Here is a 12596-nt window from a genome sequence, read left to right as displayed (position 1 = left end):
GCCCCCTTCATGATTGCGCATTCGCCCGGTCTGGCAATTCCCTCGCCCGGAATGCCAGTGCCTATGCCTACCCCATCCTATCAGACAATCTGACTCACAGAAGCCGACCGATGTCTTGGATTTAAGAAGCCTAAGACGCCCTGACTTCCGCAAGCCCTGCAGCCTCATTATGATGCAAAGCTATGAATAGACGAGACGACACTGCCAACGCCATGCATCCTCCTCCACACGACATTTGAGTCCATTTTATCAACAATCATTGTCGGAGGACAGACTGTCACCGTGATGGTGGTTGTCATCAGGAGCCAAGACTAACATCCTGGTCCAAGGTAAGGCACGAGTGCAGCAACCAGATCCAGCTGAGGTCCGACGGCAAGGCTCTGGTGAGGTAGCCGACGGCCACTTGATTCAATATCGCCTCACTCAAGGGTCCCCCGGCTCAACGATTGGTCTCGGTATTGCAACCGATGACGCCCTGAAATATCAACGCAGGTTGCTGACAGGTATTCATTGGAAATGGAAAAATATCAACGCAGCCCGCCATCCCGAAATTCCAATGCGACAACATGCACAGAGTCTTCGTGCCTTCGATCCTTGTTACAGCCGTAATCAATCCGCGTGCGTGATCAGAGCAGTTCTGCTTTAGGAGCGCCACAGTCTTCGAAAAGGCAGGATTCTTTTGCAATTGCATTACAACTTTCTTTACAATATTAAATGATTGTCGACGTGGAACTGTGAATTCGGATGGGTAAAGCAAGTTGTTTCAACCAGTGTCCGTCAGTAGGCAAATGATGCCTAACCCGCTGACCTCCACTGATGTAGGCAATAACCCAAATGTGTCTTGTGGGTGATACTTTTGGGCACGCGTCTCCCTGAGCGGTTTGGTTTGTGTTACACACCATGGCCCAAGAATATATTGAGAGCCGCATAATCTTAATCCGCGATGCTTTCCTTAAGAAACTACCTTCGGCTCAAACTACTTCTGATTCAGGCTCGCCTTCCACGGACAAGTTTGCACTGATGTATGGGCCCTTAACAACATTACCCCTCTGAAATCTTCAGTCAGAACGTATATCGACACCAAAGCTGTTCGTAAGCTCGTAATCCTCATTGCAACAGCTTACAAACCCAGAAAATTCTTCTAACGGAATAAAATCTCTCGAAACCAGTGGGAATACCATCCCCCCACGACATCGACTACGAGTTATTCCATCTGTCAATCGGCATCCTGCCCTTCCGGTCCGACTAGTCAACTTCGTGCCCCCGTTTGTCCCACACAGGTCCCAGGTCAGGGTTGTTGTTCGGTCGTCGATTCATCTTGGCTGTCCTTGGAACCAGAAATACATCAGAAACGGTGCGACAGACTCTGGTTGTTCTTTGGCTCTGTTCTTTTCCATCGTGCGATGCCTTTCGGAGCCACGCGAGGCGTCGGGCCAACACCTTGAAGTGCTGCCATGGCGAACGTCAACCAGGGCCACAGTGATTGCTTCCGCGATCCTGATAACTGCATCCTATGGACTACATCTGGAGTGGCCCTTGGTATGCAAACGCAAGACATTATCAGTGGGCCGATGGTCTCGGGTTGTTCAAATGGAGAACAAAATTCGTTCGATATTGCGTTGATCACATCACGGACCCTTGGAATGGACATAGAGGATATGACCAGTGGAGCACCTCCGTCGCAACTTGGCTTTGAAACCCAGGATACTACCCAAGGACAAGCCGCTGCTGAGGAACGATCATATCCGTTGGAAGCTGAGATGAAAGTCGGCCAATTTTCCGAACCTTTCGAGATAGAAATGGAGGACAAGTACGGGATATTCCATCTCGTGGGCGCAGTTCACACCACATCACCATACACTGCCATAGCAGCGGACCTGACCCGGCTGTATGATATCAACAGCCTTGAGCTGCCGCCGTCTATGGAAGGGAGGGGATATATGACCGGATTCGGGTTCCTGTCCGCGCAGCGGTACTTCTCGACCACGGTCCGCATACTTCACTTCGGGATCCCTGAAACAAATATCAAAGCCATTGCTATGACAGAAGTCCGTTCCGCTTGGTTTTCGCAAAGGCAAATTTACATGGTCATTGGCAGCTCTCTCCGGAAAATGCTGCTCGAAGCCCGCGATGCTGTACCCAGGCCATCTCTGCCTCCCCTGCAACAAGCCGAGTCGGCTCATCGCCTCATCTCCACACGCCCTCGCGTTGTTAGGGACTCCGCTGCTGGCTCTGACCCCCGTGTCTCACCAAGGGCACCTCGACGCCCTGCTCGTGTCGCCACAGGTGTTTCATCCGGTTCGAGGACAGGGCCTCAAAGGACTAGACCTGGACGTCGTTCGCGTAAGCAGCGTTCTTGTGCAGAGGTTATTTGTATTTTTCTAATGGCATAGGATTATAGGCTATCGACACGAAAGGACACAAAGGAGCACCTATTCCAACTTTGAGCAAGTTGGCAGAAGCTCTATGCACCGTGCTGTCTTGCACCCGAATTATTCAACATCTACCCAGTTCACTCCTACCTTGCCGCAACAGCATGGCTCCCAACCATCAGCGTCGCTATCTCGAGCAAGATTGCAGTCACCTCCTCCTCTAATTCTTTCATCCGACACCAGCAGTATGTCGGACCAGTTCCCAGCTATCTTAGACGCTGGGGCTATCATAGCACAACCACCAAGCATCGAGGACTTCATCATTCTCAACAGAGTAGCCTCCGATGCTCACGATCTTCATGAATATCAGGAATGATGTTCCATTTCGATGGGATAGTATCAGTTATGAGTACCAGAGCGTGGCAGTTTGGCGAGATAAACCTTTGTCGCGGGGATCTTAAGGCTTAACATCAGTATTTCTTCTTTGGACAGGGACGTCGCCCTTTTCGCAAATTATCTCATCCCTAGTGTGGATCTACTTCATGAATGACGTTACATTAACCATTTTCTTGTTATTAAGTTTCAGACTGCGGCTTTGTAGTCACAGAAAAACGGCATATATAAAACCTTGAATAAGGAAAAGATAGGGTGCATCTCCACGACCATGAGGCAGCTAACAACAAACCTCAGGCTTTGATCATGGGCGACCTGTTCTTGAGTTTCGGTTTAAAGAGGCCGCCAAAAGAAGATCTTCTAAATGCACAGATTAGCAGTGACCTATACATAACGTAAAGTCTTCCTATCCAGTTACTAGTCAAATTCGCCGGAATACACACTCAACTGTTATCAGGGTTTATAGTGGGTAATATACGTTCCATGCACCATTTACGCGCATCATTGTGTTAGTATTGGTGCGTAGTTATAGAGCAGAGTAAAGAGGTGTTCTATAGGGTCCACAGGTAATCAGAATGTAGGTAGGGGGTCGGAATATACAAAATTCTAGCCCTCTGTAGTCTAGAGGGCCCTCTATAGTCATTATCTATACGTTTCTCGTAATCCCTCAGCCCCTGACCGACCCCTTGATTAGTAGCTCCACAGGGCCACCTGGCATTTCTCGTTCTCCAGCGCTTCCTCTTGCAAAGAGGATTTAGCTACATAATAACTGCCTCCTAAAGGGTGATTTTAAGGGTATGCCAGTAGCATATTGACTATGTAGATAAACGCTAGGTCTCAATGTAGGGGGCTGTGCGGTTAGTCTACTGAAACATCTAGCTTTCGTAGTCACTCAAAGAGTGGTAATCCGATAACAATAACTTAACGTATTAGAAACGGCTGTGCAGTAAGATATAACTACAATCGAACGACACGAGATACAACAGATTTTTGATGTATTCAATTCAATTCCTCAGGACAAAATATGCGGGAACCATCCTCCTCGTTATGAAACCATTGCTGCAGCTCCGGAGACCATGTCCAAAACTTGTGCGCAGGGTGTTCCCGAAAGTCCCTCAGTGCTTGTGGTAATTCCTCTAAAGGCTTTCCGTCGAATTCAGCTTCGTAGTCGATAGCCGCGTGCCCGCAGCTCAGCCCTCTTGGACTGTCGTCAATGTGTTCATCAAATTCGGATGTCTGATCTGCAGGGAACATCCGACCTGGTAATTCAGCCGAATCCGACCCTTCGATTCTCGCCCGGTTGGGCTTTGGATCATGTGAGGATGTGTCCAACTGAGGCCCGACCTCAGTACTTTCTCTTGGAATTTCAAGCAGGACATCAGAGCCTTGAGAGCTGGTCGTATTTCCTGTGCCTGGCACAAAGTTGGAGTTCCTTGAGACAACACTTGTGCAACCTTCTCCTAATGCTCTATCTGACCAAAGGGCATCGTGGCTTATGTGTGAGGCCTCTTGTTGGTTTTGCAACTCAAAAGAAACCCCTGCCTCTTTCACACCGACCAGCCGTGGAGTGTCCGAATGTTCGAATCGTTGGGGTCTCGAAAGTACTCCGAGGTTGATTGCATTCCCAAGGTTCAGCCCAAAGTCTAACGGCCGGGATATTTCTTTCTCAAGAATGACTCGATTGTTGTCCGCATTCTTCTTCAAGGCACAACTTCCGTGCTGATTCCAAGGCCATGGCTTCCGGGCTCTCGTGCTAATTGATGATCTACGGCCAAACTGGTGATGGTTTTTGCTCGTACAATGACGTCGATCGAATCCTCGAGATTTACATGTACGATATTGTGTTGACATTTCAGCCTTCATATATTGATCTTAATACCAGAATGACAAGTTGGAACGGAAGATACCTTACGAATTGGTTTATTTTTCATGCAGCATCCGAGTGATAACTTCAACAGCATTGAAAGAACAATGGTCGGTGGGCGGATGTGAGTCCCCTTCATCGATTCGTGCCCATGACCTTGTTCAGGAGGCATTGTTTTCTTATGTGGGAAGGAACCTCGACTATGCCATGCCATCTTTGGCGGGAGCTCGATCAAGCGATGACAATCTAGACTATCTGACGTCGATCCGCCCTAAAGCTCGAACCGGCGCATATGATTTCACAAACGAAAACGGTGCATGTGAGGCCGGCATGGGGCTTGTTGTGTCACCGACCTTTCGTGACATTGGACAGAGTGTAATTCCAAAGGCGGCGCAATTACACTTCGAGGCACAGCACGGGTGTTGGTAAAGATACTCCTCGATTGGATTGGGAAGCTGCTGTAACATACTAGGTAGGCTAGTGACTTCCTCATGGAGCAGAGCCTGCAGTAGTGCTCTGGCGTAGGTACGACATGTCAGCTTTTATCCAACGAATCAATGGCCATCAACATGAATTACAATTACAATTCCCAAAATTACCGACGAAGGCTGCCGGGTGCCTAATGTTGGGCCGCCACTCATCGAATCTACATTCTCGAGATCCAGATTGCTGTCATTCTTAGCACTCTCGTGCGCTTGAGGATCGTGGTCAAGATTGAGACGTCAATGCTAAACCACTCTCGAGAGAGCTTGTCTCGTGACTGAGTCTAGGAAAAACTACTCTTTGAGCAGCCAGTAGTGTCACAGATGCTGTGTGTGGCAGCCGACGCATGAGGTTTCACTGACCCTCAGCTCATTTATGGAAGCCACTTCACATGGTTCGCGGACGACGGTACGCAAACGAGCCGCACTCGCTGCCCACACGCCCCCTTCCTCCAAGTTGTGTTCACAGGCTTTTTTGAGGCTGGGCTGGCAATGAGTGTAAGTCGAGTGTGGAATGAAATTACGATCAGTATTTCCTACCAATCTGGCGCCAGAAGATGCTCCTGTGAACAGTTACGGATCGGATGTGCCTTGGCCGGGTAGCCTCATGTCTAGGTAGGCACCTTTTTTACTTAATCTGACCCCTTCATAACCGAAGAGGTACACACTACTATCATCTTTCTTACCTTTCCATTGTCTCCCCGATCATTTCTTTCTTTGTGGCCTCTGCCAGGCTACCCTTTTCTGCAACAGCCTGGCCCTTCGCCCTAGGCTGTTCGGTGCGCCAACTCATTTTGTCTGTATCACCCCCTTGCTCAGTAAGGAACTCCAGCCTTATTTTGAGAAAGCTGCGTCTCATCGGCCCATATTCATCACGTGGGGCTACTCAGCTCCCGCGACTGGCCAGGCACTCATGGCATGGCGCTGTCTGTGTCTATGAACTCCGAGTACTCGAAAGCACAGGGCCATCACTTATTCATGGAGGCCCCGCTGATAGAAGCCAGAGGGAACCTTCATACTCACTTCTTCGATTTCAGCCCTACTCGCTGGGCTTCTGAAAATGGCAACTACCCGAGCGAATGCGCTCCTTTGAAGGGAAAAGGAATATCTACAGCGTACTTGATGTATGTTGGTAATCCTAAAGGACCCTTGGTAAGAGCTCGTGTGGGGATATGTGATACCCTCGAACAGTCTACAATTTCAAAGTCCTTCTGCCGTCATCATGGTTTAAGCTACGTACCACCCAAACCAGGCGCAAGACGTCAGCTAAAGACGCCATACGGGACGATCGACGCGGATTGCTTCGTCAGAGGTCTGAAGATAAGTGCTAGGCATCTTGGAATCTCACCGGACAGTTCGCTATACAAAGGCTTGGTACTACCTTTCGACATGAAGGACTTTGATATGATCCTCGGCAAGACTGAACTCGAAACACTCTCTCGCCGCCATCACGAGTTTGGGAATCGTCGTGTCTGCCAAAAGCTTGCCTGTATCACCCAAACATCATTTGATCTTGATCGGGAGGTGTGGCATTCGCCCCACGATACGAGAGGTTAGTGCTCGTCTCCTCTACGCAGGCTTTTTTCTTCTGACCACCGTCTTTGCAACTGCTAGAGATGAGCGGAGCTCACATCATGCACCGCAACGACAACTCACAAACACGGCTTTCCTCAAGCATTGATATGACTGGGCAACATTCGGATATAAAATTTGGCGTCCATCGGATCCCGTCAACTTCGGCGGTGATGTTGGGATCAGGGGTCCAGCCAAACGTGACGCCACAAAACCTTTACCCTCCGGGTTTTGACTACGGAGCAAGCGTTCCAGGCTCAGACCTTGATTGGGGCAACATTGGCTCACAGCTATTTTCTGACCAATTCCTTTCGCAAAACCAAGGGCTCGCAATTTTTCAGAACCAACAAGACCAATGGATGCATACCGGGCAACCGGACCGCAGAGATATTCTGAGATATTCCGGCTCAGGGGCCTTGGATCAAGACACACAATCGAGCTATGCGCCTTCTATGGCTTGGTCTGCAGCCGGTACTTCGTCGCATCCCACTTCGGAATCATCCTTCGACTCATTACAAACCCAATCGGCTACGGTTGAATACATTCCGAACACATCTATCGTCAGTCAATCTATGACAGTGGATTATCCACATGATGTGTATAACCACAGCGATCACCAAGGTTTCCCGTTCGGTGGCTCATTTGCCTCTGCACACGCGGGATTCAACAGTCAAAACGACGTCGTTTTCAATGAAACTCCCGACACTCCCAAGACATCATGGTATTCCATGAACCAACATCCAGGGACAGTGCCCAGTCAGAACATCGAACACGTTAATACTTTCGATCCGGGCAGAGAGCGGACATACTCAGCTCCTGGTCCTGGATGTGATTCTTAGCAGTCCCATTGCTGCGAAACAACGGTATCACGGCGGCACCTAACCTGCCACCAAGCAATTGGCACACGGGATCCCCCGGAGCCATCGAGCCGGGCTTGTCCTGTGCTCGAACGCTCTGCTTGGTCGTTTAAGCATCAACCGTGCTTTACATCGGCCATTATTCATACGTTTAAAAGAGTGGATATAAGTCGTATCCGCTGGCTCTGATCCTGAATGTCTGGCCTCACATTGCGGGTCTCGACTATCATACGTTTGCTCGCTTTACCGCCCCTTTCCTTGTTACCCAAGTTGGAAGTTGGCTAAATAGCTTGCCTGCGCCGGCTTTCACGTTTTCATTTGTTTTCTTTTCTTCTTTTGGTTCGGGTATCATTTCTACACTCCTTTGAAGGTTTCGGGTAGGCCGAGGTTTAATGACTTGTGTATTTGTGACGATTGTGTAGCACTGTCGTTCGAACAGGGCTAGGAGCAATGATCGAAACGTGATGACTGTGGAAAGAGGCTTGTTAGCAAGCCGGCTCTGGGTGTACTGGATGTATCAGGGGGCCCTAAGGGCGGCGAAGATCGACAACACCGCTGGATTTCTATCATGTCAAGGTCTCAGCAGTACAGTAAGAGATGAATGAAATATACGCATTACGTTCAGTATTTCCAGTCCAGCAAGTTGCCCAGTGAAATCTGAATGGAAGTCAACAACGCGCTCCTGGATTTCAACTTGATTAATGCAAGCGCAGGCTCGATGCGGTGGGAGGCAAGTTAGTGGGGATACTAAGTCGTGTGCTCCCTTGCTTTCAACAAACACCGCAGAATCGTTTGCGGCGGTAGATTCATTGATTGTGGCAAGGTTGGGGGCGCTAAGAATGCATGGCACTCCTAATGCATCCTTCAACTCGCGAAATACTTGCGGAAGAGAGTACCGGGAGAGTGGACCGACATCAAGTCGGAGACCATCAATGGGCGGCCTGATTCACCTGCACGTACGGTTCGATTAGGAAAACTGCGCAAATGGTGAGGAACAATATATATCACAGACGAAGAACGTCTAGAAAGCTTGGATATTTTGGGCGATGCCCAGCAAGTGGTTGGAGGTTCCATCATTGATGAGCAAGAGTAGAGGAGCTTTCCGGTCTCGGACTCCCGTAAAGAAAAGGTACAAGCAACACCAAACGGGGAGATTGAAATGCATCTCTCGTGAGAGCCCATGTGTACATCTAGACCTTGTAGAAGCAGAAGGCAATATAGAAGCTCGCAGCTTCCTGCTCGTCTGGCGAAACCAGGAGGTCACCGCCGCCGCGCTCCCTCACACCCATCCTCTCACTCAATGGACCGAGCGTGGGGTCATCCTTCTCACTGTTCCAGACATCCATGAAGTTTTTCTGGTACTGCAGCTCGAGGTTGAAATCTTCGGCCAGAGCACGGAACGCCTCCCACGGCACGACGTACTCGGGAACCTCCTCCACGGCTTCGTCGAGGAAGAAGTTGTACTTCCAGCCGAACGCAGGACGGAAAATACCGTCTTCGGGGGTCTTGCCGGGAAATCGGACACGGTAGATACTGTTGCCCCATTCGGCGGTCTCCTCAGCCTCACCCTCCTCCAATTCACCGTCCTCGGCCTCGGCGGGTGGCTCGGGGTTCTCTTCCTTCAGCCTCTTCTTCTCCTTCATTCGTTCGTTGAATTTCCGTACATGCTCCCCCAGAACGTCCGAGTTGGGAATGCATCCAACGAGACGGCCTCCCTTCTTCAGCGCTCCGGCTACGTTGCGTAGCATCGTTCGAGCCTTCTCCTCACTTTCAAAGGCGTAGTGCATGCAGAACATCATGCTCACGACGTCGAAGCCGCGACGGTTGATCGGGCCGGGTTCGAAACCGACCTGGCGGACGACGTCAATGTCCTCAATGGATTCGCCGTAGCAGTCTTTGACATGGAACTGGCAGTCGAAGATGCGGGGAGGGGGCCGCCTATGGCCACCCCTGCCACCACGTCCGCCTCCGCCACGACTGCTCATCTGACGATAGCGCTCCCTCGCCTGGTCGATACTGACATCGGCGGGGTCAAGACCAACGTAGAGCTGCACGGGCTGAGGTGCCTGTTGCCACTTGCCCAAGTCGCCGCCTTTGCCGCAACCAATGTCGAGAACGAGCAGCTCGTGGCCGCCCGAGCGCCCTTGTTCGCGGGATGCAGGAGTATAGTCCTCGTCAGGCGAGAACTTCTGAATGATGCAGCTCTTGACCCAATTGTTGAAAGATCGGAGGCCCTTGATCTTACTGTCGGTCCTCCTCCAATCGCGCCCTCGTTCGGGGACGCTGTTGTAATGCTGTGTCACGACATCGTTGATGCCTCGTTGACGGGGTTCGAGAGGTGCAGCAGAGGCGGCAGCTTCGAGAGCGCGATCTCTGTCGAGGGCTCGCTGGCGGATGGCCTCTCGCTCGGCTTCGGAGATGCGCGCGCGCGCGCCAGGGCGCTTCTGCTTGCGGGGTTGGTGCTCGTTTGGCGACATGGCTCGGCGTTTAGCGGGCTGTAGCTCCTTCGCGTTGTAAGGTTGCGGAAGTTCTTCTGTGTTGTCTGCCTTTCGTTTTCTGGGGGGGTCGTATGGCTGGGGATTTTCCTCGTAGCCGTATCGATCGTCGGCCATGATGAGATGATAGGAAGGATTCGAGCGAGATTCTTAGTGGTGGAAGGGTTGGAGTGACGCAAAAGGAGAGGTAAAAGTCTTGTTCGTGACAATGGTTTTTGAGTGAATAGTCAGGGTAGGCATGAGGTAGGTAGGAAGTAGTCACGAAGAAGGGTCGAGGTCGAGCTCTGTCACTAGCTTCAAACGGACAAGGCAGGGATGAAGAAAGTCAGATCCACTGCACTATATGCTGTAAAGGTGCACCGTAGAATTCCACCTTTGAACTACGGCAGGCACACACACTACACTAATGGGCAAGTACGTGTTGCGCTGGAGCCTCACACACCTTACAGCAGGACCAGGGCAGCTGGCCAATCACATCACCCCAACACTCACATCGGCACCTTGCACCTTCGAAGTGTATCTGTGACGATCGAAAGCTCCAAAGCTGCAATCATCAACTCCAACTTCAAACCCGCCAACGTCACCCTCCTTACCCCACGACCATCTCCTTCCCAGCTCTTGTTGCCATTACTTTGCGATCAACACATCTGCATCAGAGAACTCGTCACATCCGCCACTATGGGTTCCGAACCGCAGTACGCAAAGTGGCCGCTCCTCCCTCTCTCCCAGCATGTCTTCACCCTCACCAACCCCTACGCCTCCAAGTCAGTCCAGCAGGCCGCTGTCAAGGTCCTCCAAGATGCCATCGCCGAGCACAAGATGGCGCCCTTCTACCGATTCCTCGCACACCCGCTCGAGGGCATCCTCAACACTGTCGGCGAGGGGTCGAGCCAGTCCGTTCCTGGCAAGCCCCCCAGCCGCAAGTCCAGTCTCGTCGGCATGATCGCCACAAAGAGCCAGACCACCATCAACCTGCCGTGGGATGAAGATCTGTACAAGCAGTTGAAATCAGAGAACGACGCCGAGCTCGAGGGCATTCAGAAAGAGGAGGACGAGGCGGTGGAGCAGGCTGGCGACACCGAGGTCCAGGCCGCGCGAGGAAAGAGGGCTGAATTCTGGGCGCGGGTTGGCGACAAGGTGGGTGCCTGCACCATTCGGATTGCGAGGTTGGCGTTGCGAGCGAGCTAACATGCGTGGCACAGGACCGCGCCATCACGGCATACGAAGACGTCTTTGAGAAGACAGGCATCCTCGGCACCAAAATCGATCTCGTTCTCGCCATTGTCCGCATGGGCCTCTTCTACGGTGACAAGCTCCTGACGAAGAAGCACATCGAGCGTGCCAAGGCGCTCGTCGAGTCGGGCGGTGACTGGGACCGTCGCAACCGTCTCAAGGCCTACGAAGGCCTCCACCTCCTGACGATCCGCTCGTACGCTGCCGCGGCGCCTCTCCTCCTCGACTCCCTCTCCACCTTCACCAGCTACGAGCTCTGCACGTACTCGTCCCTCGTCGTCTACTCTGTGCTCGCCGGTTCCGTCTCGCTGAAACGCGTCGACTTCAAGAGCAAGGTCGTGGACGCCCCCGAGATCAAGGCCATCCTCGGCGACGGCGAGGACAAGATGCTCGCCCTCTCGGGCGCCCTCAGCGCCGGCCCCGGCGCCGATGACTCGAGCTCGGCGGAGGAGGGCTCGCCCTCGGTCAAGAAGGGTGCCAAGACAGCGGTAAACCTGACGACACTCGGCTCCAGCACCGAGCAGCCCGATGCCGAGATGGCCATCGACTTCTCGCCCCTCGCCCAGCTCGTCACGAGCCTGTATAACGGCAGCTACAAGTTCTTCTTCCAGGCCCTCGCCCAGGTCGAGGAGTCCTTCCTCGCCCAGGACCGCTACCTGCACGAGCACAAGCAGTGGTTCGTGCGCGAGATGCGCCTGCGCGCCTACCAGCAGCTGCTGCAGAGCTACCGCGTCGTCGGCCTCGACACCATGGCCACAGACTTTGGCGTCACGGTCGATTTCCTCGATCGGTATGTTCCCCTCCCCTCTCCAAGGCACACACGGCAGTGCCGTGCCGACAGGCAGCAAGAGGTTTCACATTGACTGACATGTTTGCAGTGACCTCGCCCGCTTCATCGCCGCCGGCCGCATCCCCTGCACGATCGACCGCGTCTCCGGCAAGGGCGTCATCGAGACGAACCGACCCGACGACAAGAACAAGCAGTACCAGGACGTCGTCCGCCAAGGTGACCAGCTTATTACCAAGCTGCAAAAGTACGGCCAGGCTGTGCGCCTCAGGGGAAGCGAGAGGGCGTAGACGAGAAGGGTGCCGCAGGCGGGGGATGAATTTGTGTGCGATTATCCTGTATGATAGCGATACCTCACAATAGACCAACCAGATGGAGATGATGGGCTGCGTGGTGACATGGGACAAGCGAAGAGATGTGACACTCGCGGTCATTTCACGCATTCACATGAAGGTATTGAATCGCATGCCCCAAAAAAAAATGCTCTATGCAACGCTCTGGATGCCATGGCTGCTAACCAACCCCCGTGGCCTCTTTCTCT

At 52.3% G+C, this 12596-nt stretch overlaps 3 protein-coding genes across 3 annotated transcripts; 2 read left to right on the top strand and 1 right to left on the bottom strand.

Annotated features, from left to right (window-relative positions):
- Nucleotides 1-1799: 1799 nt before the first annotated feature.
- Nucleotides 1800-2748, top strand: D7B24_003500 (uncharacterized protein; the record flags this gene model as incomplete). The annotated part of the gene is made up of 2 exons (XM_028637689.1): nucleotides 1800-2343; nucleotides 2402-2748. 2 exons carry the CDS (start codon nucleotides 1800-1802, stop codon nucleotides 2746-2748), a joined length of 891 nt encoding a protein of 296 aa, XP_028499245.1.
- Nucleotides 2749-8730: 5982 nt separating this feature from the next.
- Nucleotides 8731-10152, bottom strand: ABD1 (mRNA cap guanine-N7 methyltransferase; the record flags this gene model as incomplete). Its single annotated transcript, XM_028637688.1, has 1 exon — nucleotides 8731-10152. One exon carries the CDS (start codon nucleotides 10150-10152, stop codon nucleotides 8731-8733), a length of 1422 nt encoding a protein of 473 aa, XP_028499244.1.
- Nucleotides 10153-10441: 289 nt separating this feature from the next.
- D7B24_003498 (uncharacterized protein) lies at nucleotides 10442-12345 on the top strand (the record flags this gene model as incomplete). Its single annotated transcript, XM_028637687.1, has 4 exons — nucleotides 10442-10449; nucleotides 10494-11172; nucleotides 11238-12058; nucleotides 12147-12345. 4 exons carry the CDS (start codon nucleotides 10442-10444, stop codon nucleotides 12343-12345), a joined length of 1707 nt encoding a protein of 568 aa, XP_028499243.1.
- Between the last annotated feature and the right edge of the window lie 251 nt (nucleotides 12346-12596).

The sequence above is a fragment of the Verticillium nonalfalfae genome (assembly GCF_003724135.2).
Source record: "Verticillium nonalfalfae strain VnAa140/NRRL 66861 chromosome Unknown scaffold_2, whole genome shotgun sequence".
Taxonomy (NCBI): Eukaryota; Fungi; Ascomycota; class Sordariomycetes; order Glomerellales; family Plectosphaerellaceae; genus Verticillium; species Verticillium nonalfalfae.
This window is presented reverse-complemented; position numbering and strand designations above follow the sequence as displayed.